Consider the following 15453-nt stretch of genomic DNA (forward strand, 5'->3'; position numbering starts at 1 on the left):
TAACTCAATCATTTATCTCAATTTTAATCATTTGTCTCTTCCAGATTGCAGATTAGTTTGTCATCCAGACTGCAAAGATAATGCCTCCTTACCATGCGTGCCTACAGCGGGAACACCAAACAAGGCAAGGGCGTCGGCTCTCGACGAGTTCACTCCAGAAAATCCTCCATATGTCCCTTCGCTAGTGGTAGGTTACATCTATATTTCAATCATTTATGGATGTTCCCTCTTTTCTTCTAGATCTCTGTGTATGTCATTTTCCTTGTGAATGGTATATTTCATCACCATTTTTTTTTCAATCAGCAATTTCTCTCTTCAGAAGTGTTACAGACTCTCGTACCGTTTTGACAGCTCCATCCTTCCACATATGTTTGTCTTGATCGAGCATCCTCTTACTATAAACCAACCCTACTGCTTTCCTCCTTTACTGTATCTTTTTATGTAATCATTCTTTTATTCTAAATCCATCCACTGCCAAATTCACAGGTACATGGTCTATTTGTTAATGATTTACAACTATTTTCATGATAGTAAGAGGAGCCGAGAGGGTTGTACATAAAATGACAGGTTTCTACCATTCTGTATTTTCATATACCTATTACTTTTATTTTTACCAGGATGGAACAGTTTAGATTACTGTATAGCAATGTTGTACATTTTTTAATTTGTATAAAACCTTTTATTGAATTATTTTTTCTTTCTGAATTATTTTTTTTCTCTATCAGCAGATTCATTGTTTAACTGAAATTGTTGAATTTTTGTATAAAACCTTATATTAATTATTTTCACTTTTTTTATTCACAGATTCATTGCGTAACTGAAATTGAAATGAGAGGGCTGACAGAAGAGGGCATTTATCGCATATCAGGCTCAGAAAGAGAAGTCAGGGAATTGACAGAACGACTTAACATCAAGAATGACCCTCAACTTGTAAGTTTGTTGTTTGTGCTCACACTGAGTGGCAATATCTTGCAAATGTAGCCACTTAGGGATTTCAACAGGGTTTGGAAATGGTTGTAAGAAAGTTTTTGTTGTCACAGAAAACTTGAACATGTACAAAATTTTGTTTTGGGCAATTCCATAAAATATGTACATCCGACCCCCTATATGTGGGACCTTCATGCAATTTTCTGTCTCTGATTTCTTGTTCTTTTGACAGTCTGTAATGTTCTCAAAGGACCATGACGTGGTCAGTTTATGAATTGAATTAAGACTTGAGAAAAATGGGGGTCGGACGTATAAAAAAGGTTGATCATTTTATGGAATTGCCCTTTTGTGAATCTATTTTTGGGGCATATTGTTGATAGCATTTGCGAAATAGTCGAAAGCCTGTTGTATGTAAGACAGTTTGGCTGAAGTTTCTTGTTGATCACTTTCTATTGTATGAATATTGCTTCTTTTTTTTACAATTCCTGTAATATCTGCAAGCTGAATAATGTAATTTATCCAATATCTTATTTAACTATATATAAATCAAATGTTATGCTATAGTGCCCTTATAGCATGTAAAAGTATAGGACGTTCTCTCCTTGTTCTCTAATAATACTCTCCTTTGTTTTGTTATCTAGGAGAAGGTTAGAGACATCCACTCTGTCTCCGGTGCTCTCAAGCAGTTCTTCCGCAATCTTCCCGAGCCTCTGGTCACCTTTGAACTCCACCAGGCTTTCATGAAGGCTGCAGGTTAGTTTTCAGTCGTTACCAGTATTGTTATAAGCTATCGAAATCGTACACTCTGATTGGCTGACAGCAATGTTGCCTTATAATTCTGGCTGTGGTGATTGATTAGGGTTATGAGAGCACTGTGGGGTGTTTCATGAAAGTTTTCAGCACTGACTAAATTGTAAGCTCAGACAATATAAGTGAAATCCTTGGTGTTGATTGGCTGGTTAGCACTGATGACAATGAAATAGGGTGCAGAGAAAAAGGGAAACATGGCTAATTTTTAACATCAGAACTGCACCAAATGTAAAATGAATGTGTTATATGTATCCCTGAGTTGAGATATTTTTAATGTGATTTTTTTCATTTTTGTAAAACCAAGATTTGGTGTTGGTTCTAGGGAAGGCAATCTGCATTGTGCTTCCAACACTCAACCCACCATTGAACCTGAAATCACCCTTAATCTCCTTGTTTGTGTTTTTTGTTTTTCTGTTAGAACTGAATGATATTGATGAGAGTACCACCGCTATGTACCAAGCCGTCAGTGAGCTACCACACCCGAACAGAGACACCATGGCGTACATCATAACACATCTTCAAAGGTAGGGTTATATGCATTGTAAGTTTGGTGTCAAAGGCTGGTGCTAGTGTAAATGGTATCGATGTTTGTGAGCAAACAACGTTAGCCTTTATACTCCATACCAGAACAGAGACACCATGGCATATATCATAACACATCTTCAAAGGTCAGTACTAATGGATAGGGTTATATACATTTTGAGTTTGGTGTCAAAGGCTGGTGCTAGTTTAAAAGGTATTGGTGTTTCTGAGAAAGTAACACTAGCCTTTATAAACCATACCCGAACAGAGATGCTATGGCAAATCTCATAACACATCTTCAAATGTCAGAACTAATAGATAGCATTATGTACATTGTAAGTTTGGTGTCAAAGGCTGGTGCTAGTGTAAAAGGTATTGGTGTTTTTGAGATAGCAACGCTAGACTGTATACTCCACACCCGAACAGAGTCACCATGGCATTATATCATAACACATCTTCAAAGGTCAGTACCAATGGATAGTGTTATATGTATTTTAAGTTTGGTGTAAAAGGCTGGTGCTAGTGTAAAAGATATTGATGTTCTTGAGAAAGCAACACTAGCCTTTATACCCCATATGCCAACAGAGACACCATGACATATCTCATAACACATCTTCAAGCAGTAATCCTTTAGGTCATGGTGTTAGTGTTGTCAGATGATGAGCACAAGTCATAACACCAAACTTAGGTGTTAAAATATAAGTGGGTAATAATCCATTGGGTTTGTACAAGTTTGGTGTTAGAAACTGGTGTTGGATGTTGTGAGTTAATAAGCACAAAGCAATACACCGAAATTGGGTGTTGATATTTTGAGAAAAGTGAGTTGTAATCCTAAGTTATTTCAAGTTTAGTGTTGAAAACTGGTGTTGGATGTTGTGAGATGATAAGCACAAAGCAATACACCAAAATTAGGTGCTAATATTTTGAGAAAAGTGAGTTGTAATCCATATACCAAGATTAGTGTTGAAAACTGATGCAGATGTTGTGAGATAATGCACACAAAACATTACATCAAACTTTTTTGTTGATGTTATAAGAATACAGGTACAAACACCAGGCACTATACTGACCTTGATTTGTATTTTCTTTTTTTATATACTTTGTTTGGAATCCTAAAATCGTATTCAATGGAGACATACAAGCCTACAAAATTATGATTTCACAGTCTTGACTGCAAGTTGTCAGGTTCATGATTATATTAAAAGACAACTACTTTTTTTTTAAGAGTGTCTGAGAGTCCGGAGTGCAAGATGCCTGTTTCTAATCTCGCCAAGGTGTTTGGACCAACGATCATTGGGCACGGTTGCCCAGATCCAGATCCTATGCAGATGCTCAGTGACACCAGAACGCAACCAATGGTAGGTTACAATACCCCTCTTTGACCGAACTCCTATGAGAGTTTTAAATCCATGTTTCTCATGCATTAGTAATGCTTGATTACCAATTTAAAAGGCTACAATTCAAGATCCTTCTCACATTCAAGACTATGCACGGCATGGTACCTGCATATCTCACTTCACTGATCACACCCAAGTCGACTTCTGGTCCCTACACTTCTTTCATCAGCACATGAACATTTAGACCTCAACCCCCACCTGCATGAAATATGGTGATCGCGCCTTCTCCTCAATGGCACCCACTCTCTGGAATAGACTTCCAAGCCAAATACGTGATGCTCCTTCCGTTGAGGCCTTCAAAAATGGCAGACTAAAGACATTTTTGTTTTCTTCTTAGTCATTTATAATGTAGTAAATGTTAATATATGTAGGCCTATGTATTTTTCCTGTACTTATTACTTCTATGTTTATATTTTAATGTATTACATATGTTGTATGTATGCTTTAATAATTTATTATAGTACAAATTGAAATGTCAATGTAATGTGCTATATAAATGTAACATATTCAGTGCATGTATGAAGAAAGTCTCCAATGATGAATACACTCTTCTCAGGCCTAACTCGACACTTGTTCTTAAAATTAATGAGCAAAAAAATCTGTATGAAGATTAACATAAACAGTAGTCTCATTAATTAAAAAAAAACATATGTCTCTTAGCACTTTTACTAGGTGAAGTGATAAAGAAATTTGAAAAAAAAAAAAAAGATATCAATTTATACTGTTCCCATCAACTACATGTAAAGCATGCTGTGATAAGAGCATGCCTTTATTACCGGTATTCAAAGCTCTCTCAATTTACCATACTTGCCAACCATTCCGATTTTGGCGGAATCATCCCGATTTTTTATTGCCAATTCCGCATTACGAATATCAACTCCATAATTCCGATTTTCATTAATTTTTACATTGATGATATTGAAAAAACGGCTGGAGCGAAGGTTAGACCAATCTGAAGCTTGCGGACACCTGGATATCGCGATATCCCAAATAGCATTATTTTTCCACTAACTGAACACACTCTTGTACGTAGTTTTTCACTTTGCCTATCTCACATGGCGCGCACATTGCAGAAGCGCGTGCAAACACAGCTAGAGCGACAACACATGCAAATACAATGCATGCTGCGACGTCGCGAGCGCGAGTATACCTCGCTGCTAACTCAGGGAGCTTCGGCCTGTGCCGGATTACCGACGGGCCGGAGCTCCGTGGGTTACCGCGCTGCAAGTGCATACATGTGCAAACGTAAGATCCAGCTCAACGATCGTCAGATTAATGGCCAAAGGATATAGTTTTCCGTGAAATTTTGAAGCCAAAATTACAAATTTAGTGTGTGGAAACTGGATACCGTCGCCAATGCGTCGTTTGGATTGTGAATGTGAGTTGTGACTGTGATTCCGATCGTTATACAGACAGTGCATGAGTGCAGTGACTGAGTACCGGTACCGAGCCCAGTCGCGGCCCGCCCGCTTCCCGGGTCGGAGCTCCCTGGGTTAGTGAGTACCGTACCGGTGCATTTGCAATTGCATAATAAGTTCATGTGTAAGTTACCGGTACATATGCATTTAGACTGTTAGTCTGTTTTCGTGAAATAAAGTCAAAATTATTTAGAAATACAAGGAGTATTCTGAGAAATATCCAGTTATTATTGTAATGGAAATACATGTTTTTGAAGTAAAAAAATATGGTACAATTTCATGAAATGAATCCTGTTGATTTTCCTGTTTCATATTTCATTACTTTGGGACAAAACTAAGATATTTTTCTTCTTTGTGGACAGGTAAAAGGCACTTCAAAAGTGAAGGAAAGCCCCCCATTTCATGTTCTAAAATTCCAAAAATTTCTAACCGTGGCAGGGGGTACCCCCACACCCTTCCCGCGCAAAATGTCACACGCTCGTTACTCTGCGTGAAAAATGGATTCCTCTTTTTTCTTCTAAGGTTGGCAAGTATGAGTTACAAGCAATCATGTATTTGACATTATTTGAAAAGAATCATGGTTCTTTGACATGATCAATTCATTAAATTAAATTGAGGAACATAGAATAAAGAAGGGAATGTTTTGACAGGATTAATCCTCTTTCTCTATTTTTCTCTCTCTCTATCTTTGAAGGTTGTTGAGAGGCTGATGTCACTCCCGGCTGATTTCTGGAAATCTTTCATCAACTTTGAGACCGACACAGAGAATTCTACCATCTACGCCAACCGTCACAGGACCCCTGGAACACCCGGTCAACCAAGTAAGATCTGGGCCCTGTCTTACAAAGAGTTATGATTGATCCAATCAATCGCAACTATGGAATTCCAGCAACATTTCACTATGCTTCTCTTTGTTTCCAAAGGACATTGTGCAAATGTCCCAAAGAAACAAAAAATGACTTCCATATACTTGAGGTTGATCGGATCAATCGTAACTCTTTGTAATGCGGGCCCTGGACCCCGTCTTACAAAGATTTGCGATTGATCTGATCAACCTTATGTGCATGTATATGGAAATCCATTTGACCTCGACCATTTTAGCTAACATGAATTATTTGTTCTTGTCCATGCTCCGGAATTCAATACGATGGGGGGTCAAAAAATAATTTCTCAGTGACTAACATCACACTTGAATTTCCAGTTGCGTTTGATACATGCGGCAATTCTTAAGTTGTCATACAGTGTAACTCTTCATGTCTACATTTTAATAATGATAATACAACACATTAAAAAATGAGCACTATATCAATATCATTGTATATTATGATAGTTAAATAAATCTTCAAGTAGACAATGCTAAAAGAAAATACTATGTGAAATACAAGTAATATTTTTTTAGTTAATGATATTACAGCTATCCTGAAATTTTTATAACATTTTTTGTGTCTGTGTTTTGTGCTTTGTAGTTCACACCAGCATGCTTGGGCCTGTGCGCACACCGGGCAAGACACCCGGGAAGACGCCCTCTAACAGCAGCCTTGGAAAGGCCAAGACACTCCTCGGCAAGTCCTCACTCACTCCAAGGTAAATATATTCCTGTATTGTTGATATAAATGGTGTATGAGAATAGTTATCTTGGTAATTGCGGCTTGTAATTCTTGCTCTCACCGTTACAGTATTGTAGCCATAAGACATATCTTAAGAGTATTTGTGAAAAAATTCCAAGTGTATTGTTGCATAAACTGTAACTTTTTCCAGCAATAGTAACCACCGTTGAATCCTTGATTTTTGATTGCTGAGCCTGTTAAATATGTAGTTAAAATGGATTGCAGAAATGTCTGTTTGTCCAATTAACGAGATAGGTCTATATTTTGTCTGAATTATGTTTTTGTTTCTTTTTATTTTGTTTGTACTGTTTTATTTGTTATTTTTACCGTTTATTAGTTTGTTTAATTGTTTGATCTGAGAAAGAGAGTGTCTGTGTTTTTGAAGTGTTTGCATGATGCGTGACTGTATTGTTCGACGTATAATTACGTTGAGTACTACTGAGGAATAAATTGGGGTCTGTTTCATAAGATATGTTATCAACAGCAAGTACTGAAAATCTGTGTCAAACTCACTCCCAGCCAGTCAAATAATATAATTTCAGCAGCTTGTAACAGTAGCTTTTACTGGCATTGATAACAAGTTTTGTGAAACAGGGCTCTGGCCTGCGTGTTGATTGTCCTATTGTAACATTATCCGCTTTTATGTGTCATCCGAAACGCAGTATGAAGAAAACTACCGATAAGAAGTCTTCTAGCATCACGTCAAGGTTGGTCTTGATTTACCACTGATAAACGATCAATCGTAGTTAATTGTTTGAATCAGTCCCAAAGATCGATCTGTGTAGATTTCAGCATTATACAGATAAGATGTGATCTTTCTACGAAAATAAGCATTATTTGTGTACAGACATGGAGACAGAATTTATTCAAAAGTTTCATTTACAGAGAGAGAGAATATTGAGGAAAATATTGCAAATCTTTTGATTTTAAAGTGTTTTTAGAAATTATTCATGCCTTATAGTAGAATATATCATCATTGCAATATATTCATTAGAAGTTTTAAGCATTTAGAGAAAAGGAAGCCATAATCAGAAAAACTTTCATTAATTTTCACTGCAGCTATAATCAGCAATATAAATCATTTCCACCCAAAAGATCTAAAATTGAGACATGTACTAAGCAGTAAGTCTACAATGTCCATTGATTATTCTGGGAACAAATCACCATTATTACTGTTGATGATAACCAAATTTACAAATTATGCAGAACTACTACTGTACACTGTACATATATCTATCTTAATATATCTCATAAAAATATATTAAACTATATATTACTAAGAAACTATAATCGGCAAAGGAAAGGCTGTCTACTTTTGCAATAACTCTTCGCTTTCCCCCCCCCCTTATGAAATGTCAATATACTACTACATGTATACCCTCAGTTATATAGTGGCTTGTAACCATTTGTTCTTTAATAGACTGTAATTTTCTGTTCAGAGTATTTGGCAGTCTTTTACCATGAAATTACAGAAAGCTAGCATAGTTTTATATTTTTATCATAGACACTGCAGCATGTTTGAATGTAAACTGTATTACCCTTTTTCGTTTGTATTTCTATGATTTCAACCCTTCCCCTGTCGGCCTTAAACTTGTATGTACATTCATCCTTTGTTTGTATCCTCCATTGATGTAAAGCCCGCTGCACACTATGCATTCCAGCTTATGGCCCCCTTTTTATCGCATCCTATTTTGCATAGCCCTGATTGAAAAGTGTGAAAAAGTACAAATATCTAGTTTGAAGTCTGGAATAATGCTAGCAAAATCAAATTTCTGCTCCGTCACAAGAATTGCATGGTCAGATTACATTCCAAATTAACTTCAGATCGCATCGGATGACAAGATTGCTATGGCACCATTTACAATTTGGAATTGAATTCACTTTTATCCACTCAGGGATGCTCTCAAAAGCCTGGAATTTCAATTTTGATGTTCACTGTTTGGAAATTTGATGGTTAAGATTTTTAATACAGGTTGGAATGATCATATCAATTGCAATATCTTTTTTTTTCAAAAATCGGAGTGGAAGCAGATAGTGTAGTGTGCGCCAGGTTTAAGATGTTTTTGTAATCCCTTTGTCCTTTGTTTCATCCCCGTCCTCTCGCTATCCTGTCAGTCTGAAGAAAACCTCGTCTTCTAAAATGAGCGTCAATACGAGCTCTGCCAAAAAGTCAATTGGTGGGATAACAAGGTTGGTCAGAAGCAAGGGGTAGTTCACATGTGGTTTGCTTGTAATCCATAACCCACCAGGATTGCATATAGAACCAACATGAAGCCCCCAATAGTGTGTTGATGAAATATGTGAACTCCCTCCGTGTGATGTCCTGGATGTACTTTGTCGAGCTAACAAACAACATGTCGTTGTCTGTCATTCTTTAAAAATGTCTAGGGTGAGCTGTGTCCATGTATCCAAGCAGAATTAACTTTGTTCATCATTGATACTCAACTCTTTCACACATTATAGTATTTCTGCAAATTGTTTCTGTTTTTTGTCTTGTGTATTTGTAATCCTTCATTGTTGTATTTGTGCAAATCATTTTTTGTTTTATGTGTGTATTTTGTAATACTTAAATGTTGCCTTTGTATGATTTCTTTTATTTTTGTATTTTACGTTTGTGAAGCCTTCAGCCTTGTCATTATTTTGTACATACGTGTAATTTCTTAGCTGCCAATCATCTAATGTACTCGATACTTATATTTTACAATATCTGTATTAATGCAGCCATCTACAAATTGGTTACAGAAATGATGATAACCATTTTCCTTTCACTCCTACAGGTGGAATTAATATGTCTAATACCTCACTTTTATTACTTTTTTTATATTCATCATGGCTACAGTACACATCCATTCCCTTTGGCTGAGTAGCCTATCCTTCTTTTTTTCTTGTTTTTCTTTTCTTTTACAAACGAGACAAAAAAATTTATTATACTTCACATAAATATTTACAAGATATAATTGACACACTTAGAAGAAAAGTGATCATCATAAAACATAATGCCCTACAAATCAATCAGACAGTTCAAAGATAAATGATATTGATGAATATCTATAAAAAGCATGTTACAGTGTTGTTTTCACCTATATATCCAATTCTTTTTCTCTCCCCCACAGTATTGTAGTACTATAATTCCTCCCATTATATGTTTATTTCACCCATTTCATACCGGCCATCTCATTAACATTGTTTATTTCATTTGGTGCCATTGTGTGTGTTTTTCTTTCATGACATCAACTCAGCTTTGGGAGTAAATCATCAAGAAGCTCAATGAGATACACTCCAAGGTCCGTTCTTTGTCTAGAAGTGTTTGCGGTGTATGCTAAACTTGCAGTGAAAAGGGGGCATATATGTTTTGTTGTTATTTATTGCATGTGCTTTTCTCAAGATCTTTGTTCTTGCTGGAATATTATGATTTGCAGTTGGTTGTGTGTATAATTTCTCTCTTTTCTTTTTTTTTGTAACACCCACCCCTCTTCCCTTGGCGGGCACTTCACTAGTTGGGAAGAGTCACTCTATAATATAAAACTACATGTATTTTGGGTGAATAACTGTATGTTGGGTCAACTTATGAATTAATCAACTACATATACCCCACTCCAAAAGGAAGATTGATGAATACTGGTAAATAGATGATAGTTTGAAAAATGGAAAAATAGCTTTAAAAATTAGATGAAAATATGACATTCTTTTAGATAGTTTGTTCAAATAAAGAAAACTCTAAAAGTTACTTTGAATTATTGCATTTTTTTCTAATGACATCATTGGTCAGTTTGGTTCTCTTTTTGTCGTGTAGCATCATGCTTTTATCATTTAAAAGACTTTTTGCACTTTTTCGTCTTGTGCATTCTGTTAGATGCTCAATAGCGAGTTTTCACAGATTGCAACGGACAGATCCTCCAATGTAGAAAATCTATTCACAATGCCAGTCAGAGCGCAATGAACAGCTGAGAGATCTTTCTCGAAAATTTGTGAACCGGAACAGCCGATCGTCATAAGATTCTGAGCTGAGGAATAATTGCTAATATATCTTGTTTGTCCCGAGTCTAGGACGAAACTATGGTTGTTTTGATTCACCTATTTTCAACAAAGAATGCTTTGTCATGAATGAAGGGCTTTTGTTGTAGAATCAGTCCCCATCACGATTGCAAAAACTCATGGTTATTTGACCCTTCAATACACAAACCTGGGAGCATTTCATGAAGGACTTTAATTGTTGGACATTTATCCGAAAAATCCTGTTTTATCTGACAGTTACCATAGTACAAAAACTGTAATGGTGCTTCTCAGCCAATAAGAATCAAGGAGAGGTATCAGATCAGACAAAAATGTTGATGAACCCCTCCCATGCTCGCTCCTTTTTTTATTCTCCTTATTCATTTTGATTGTCTTTTTGTGATGTTTCTCTCTTCCTTTTCACAACTTTAGCAATTAGCATGTTGTATCTCTGATTAATGAGCATGTTAACAACTTTACTGGGTGTATTTATATTAATGAACATGTAAACAACTTAACTGGGGAAATCCTGTTCACATATCTCTAGCAATCTTGGCTTCTTTTGGGTTTTTTATTCAGCATGTTTGCTATATCAGGGCTCAACATTAGCTGTGGCCCGGGGCAACCAAAAGTGAGAGTTGGGCCGCCAGAATTCTTCAAAAGCCCACACTTGGTGGGCCAGTCGGGCTACCAAAGTTTTGATAAATTGTAATGTTTTCTAATGTCATAGGGCCACCCAGTTTACCTTGCGGCCATCAAGAATGTGAAATTTAACCATTCTGGCCACCAAGAAAAAAACTTAGTGTTGAGCCTTGGCTAAATGCTTTAATTTTGCAGTAGTTTTGTATATTATGAATGTGTGGTTCTCAGTCTCTAAAAACTGTCTTAATTTCATGATACATGCACACTTTTTTGTAGATACATAATATGTGAATGTAATATAGACACAAACTGATGGTTATTCTTGAATATAAGGTAACTTTCTGGTTTCAACAGGTAACAGTACGTAAGACTCATCTGACATATCTATTCTTCATTATCAAGTCATTTTTATATACATATATCTGTTGCAAATTTTTAAAGGCTTCTTGTATGTCCTCCTGTTTCTCCTTCAGGTTTGGCAGCAAGAGTGAACGCAGCAAGAAGGGCACTCATTTCTTCGCTTCTCCTACACTCCGCTAGACCATCAACAAGTCTCGAGGTAATCCAGCACGATGCAACCTTGGACCTTCCGCAGCATTTTTATGATGGTGGCCTCAGCAGGAAAGAATGATTACAGAATGGCTGATACAGCTATAGAGAGATCATTTTGCTATCAGATTATAACTCAGAAATGGTCTGTTGATGAAGATTTATTTTATTTTAATTGCTGGCTTTATAGTTATTATTGTTATATCTTGTGACATTGAAGGACAAACACTACAAAATTAAGGGAAGGCCATTGCCGATGTTCCAAGATTATATCCTACATACTCAGGATGTTTTCAGACTGATTGATGAAAAGCTGATTTGCCAATCATGCCTGAGTTTGTATCTTTAATCAAATTTGTTGCACTGTAATAACTTCATACCTATTATCACTTCAATGCATGAAAACATTCCTCATGTGCATGATTGAAGCAAAACACGGCTATGAAAACTCGCATACTTTAATATGTTATCGGAATGTTAAGACGTGAGTTGTGCTTTTTTCAGCGAATAAGATTTCGGTCATGTTAAATTGCATTTCTTTTCCATGCACCGTTCAACTTGTATGATAATATTTTTCAAAGGTAACAAAGACCTGTCAGCAGTATTATCTTACAAATTGGTTTTGACAATTCAATTGTAGATTAATCAATAAAAATCAAAGAATATTTGGTGAAATTTGTTATAAGGCTCTGATTTCCTCAGCATATTTTGCTAGTTTTTTTGGTTTCTTGGTTTTCTGATTACAAACATTCTTATTTGAATTACAAGGAGACACTCAAACCTGACCCACAGAGGTGAATCCAACCTTATATAATGTACTCATTGATTATTCTTGAGAATTCATAACTTTGTAACAACAATAACCATGCCACCAGCATTTCATGTTTGATATACTCATTAAAAAAAAAGATTACGCGTTTGCATGGGAGAAAGAATAGATAGAATTGTTGTATATTTAGCTAGGCTGTGCAATATAAAGAAAAAAAGAAGTCTCAATCCAGCTGGTATACATCAAAGTTGGAGGGAGAATCATTTTGTTTATTATTCATTTCTTTGTTTTATTTATCTAGTTGTATTTTGTTGATAATTATATATACTGTAAGGTATTTGAAAACTCATGACTTGTTTGCATAATACATGTACATAGAAAGTGCATAGCTGTATTACAATAAGGGCATATGAACATGCATGTATTTCAGTTGTAAATTATTTCTAACAACTTTTTTCTCTCTCTCTCATCCATGACACCATTTGTAATATATTGTATATATCATTTTAGAATACTGTAAAAGAGAGAAAAAATGTATTAATGATGACTGCATACATGAACAGGCCCTTTTTCGTAAAGACTTTACTACAATTAAACTGTCATGATTTATTTGTAACTTCCATAAAAAGCTTGATTTTGATTGACTGCTGAGCCCCATTTCCATGGCAGTCACTGTCATTGTATTATGAAACTAGGCCTAGTACACTCACTGTTCATAAATTCGTATGTGTCTCTAAAATGATTTGACACTGACACATATTTTATCTTCCCTCCTACTTCGTCCTCTTTACGACTCTCATTTTCCCACACAGGGCTTTTGTTATCGAAGGATACCATCATTTTATATATTCAGATGAAATCATATCACCTTTTTTGGTATAGGCCAGATGTGTAGATAGAAAATAGAGTCGTGCATGACTGTCCAGACGGCGTTTTGAAGAAGTACAAGAATGAATTTATGTACTCGCTGCTCGTGTGTGCAAGACAAAAGTTACTCGACAACCGTTGCATTATCAGTATTTCTCTGTTCAAGCACATTGAATCAAACAGGATTTTCATTCTTTTTATGCAAGCATTGATGAAGTTATTTCGTATCGATGTTATTTAGGGTTGAGAATTCTGTTTTCCATAAATTGTTTGTAAATTGATGTAATGTACATGTACCATTTCCATAATGACATTCCAGCATTCAAATACTTGTACTAGCGATTACTTGTTCCCTGTCACGACTTCATCAGTGATTTGACCATTATCGAAGCATCCTCAATTGCACATTGTTTTAAAGTTGCTAGCATTTCAGTATTGCATCAAAACATCAGGACTGGAAATTGAATTTAATTATATCTTGCACTGTGTACAAAGGCAAAATGTACTGGAATAGTGTCTTTACTTATATCTGTAAATAATGTACATATTTTTCCTACTATCTGTAAACATGTATAGACTATGCATTTTACCTAATCAGAAGCTTGCCGAAAACATCCAAACATCACTTCACAGAGTTTCACGCATTTTTCGGGGGAAACTATGATGAATAAGGTCGAGTAACATGGTTATTTTTTATTTATTATTATCTCTTGGATGCTTCTAATTATATTTAATGACATGTTCATTGGCTAGTATCATAATCTAATCATTGCAAAATTATATAATCTGTAATATAATTCTTGAAAGCTTTTGTATATGACATTTACATGCTTGGACCAAATTTATCTTCTTTTTTTTTAATGATGCACTTTCATATGTAATCATTGGCTCTTGATAGCCTTCAAATGGGCAACTAACGATACCATACAAAAGTTATCTGCTGCTTATTGTAATATATATATTGCTTTTTTTATACAACTGAATGTGAATGATAGTATGTTTCATCATTGCTGACTCTACGTAGTTACAAATGTATATATGTATGTAATCAGTGAAAGTGTATTAGAGGGGAGGCCAAAAGCAGCTATCTGGTCCCGGTAACACGAAACTTCTAGATTGATCGTAGCCATTTTATATTTGATTGCATTGATCATCATGTGCTCTCAAATATACAAATTGATATTATGATCAGTATATTAAAGCTTTTTGTTACAGACAAGGACAAAACATAAAGCTTTGTCACACAGTGCTAAAATCACATGGCGCTGGTTATGTGTTTTAGGGGCAGGATTCTGACAACATATCCAAATGCGTTATACGTTGTAGTCATTTTTGTTTTGTTGTAGAATAAATCTAGATTTCTTTGCTTGCATTGAGAGCAAAGGAGTCAGAAAAGCTGAATTAAGTTTCTTATTTGTTTCTGTGTGTGGTTGTGTGTAACAAGTACACCGATTAAAATTATGAAATGATACAGGACTTTCAAGTACTTGTAGAATACTGGGCCGTGTCTCACAAAGATTGATCTGATAATTCTGACTTTTCTCAACTATGGAAAGCCAGTGACACTAATATCTAGAATGCTTTTATCCATTCAAAATATTTCTTGAGGTATACTCGACATGTATCCTGGTCGTTCAACAAGTGCTGCGCCCTTCTTTTTAAAAGAAACATGTCGATGTCCTATATGAAGAACATTGATGGATTTTCTATAGTTGTGATTGATTGATCAGGGCCCATATTACAAAGAGTTGCGATTGATCTGATCAATAGCAAATATGGAAAGCTAGCAAAGTCAACATAAAATGCATGCTTGTTCAAAAAAATTCTAGGTATGAATACATATCCATAAATTCATTGATTTCTTGACAAGTTGGTGTGATCCCCTTTATTTACAAAGGATATTTTGCAAATTTCCTGTAGAAAAAATTATGACAATGATGGATTTCCATAGT

The 15453-nt window shown here is 35.6% G+C and overlaps 1 protein-coding gene across 7 annotated transcripts in view; it reads left to right on the forward strand.

Annotated features, from left to right (window-relative positions):
- LOC121426329 (rac GTPase-activating protein 1-like) overlaps nt 1–14902 on the forward strand; it is a 30369-nt gene extending 15467 nt beyond the window's left edge. The window contains exons 10-19 of one of the 7 annotated variants that reach the window (XM_041622589.1): nt 45–187; nt 805–930; nt 1569–1680; nt 2156–2261; nt 3485–3617; nt 5769–5895; nt 6541–6658; nt 7344–7388; nt 8797–8871; nt 11790–14902. In XM_041622589.1, coding sequence (XP_041478523.1) covers nt 45–187; nt 805–930; nt 1569–1680; nt 2156–2261; nt 3485–3617; nt 5769–5895; nt 6541–6658; nt 7344–7388; nt 8797–8871; nt 11790–11856 — 1052 coding nt within the window. In that variant the 3' untranslated portion in view covers nt 11857–14902. Of the gene's footprint in view, nt 1–44; nt 188–804; nt 931–1568; nt 1681–2155; nt 2262–3484; nt 3618–5768; nt 5896–6540; nt 6659–7343; nt 7389–7740; nt 7823–8796; nt 8872–9920; nt 9966–11789 lie in introns of those variants that run through there. The other 6 variants (XM_041622591.1, XM_041622593.1, XM_041622592.1 and 3 more) reach the window with 6 other exon arrangements.
- The last annotated feature ends 551 nt before the right edge of the window (nt 14903–15453 follow it).

Source organism: Lytechinus variegatus, chromosome 13 (genome assembly GCF_018143015.1).
Source record: "Lytechinus variegatus isolate NC3 chromosome 13, Lvar_3.0, whole genome shotgun sequence".
NCBI classification, from domain to species: domain Eukaryota; kingdom Metazoa; phylum Echinodermata; class Echinoidea; order Temnopleuroida; family Toxopneustidae; genus Lytechinus; species Lytechinus variegatus.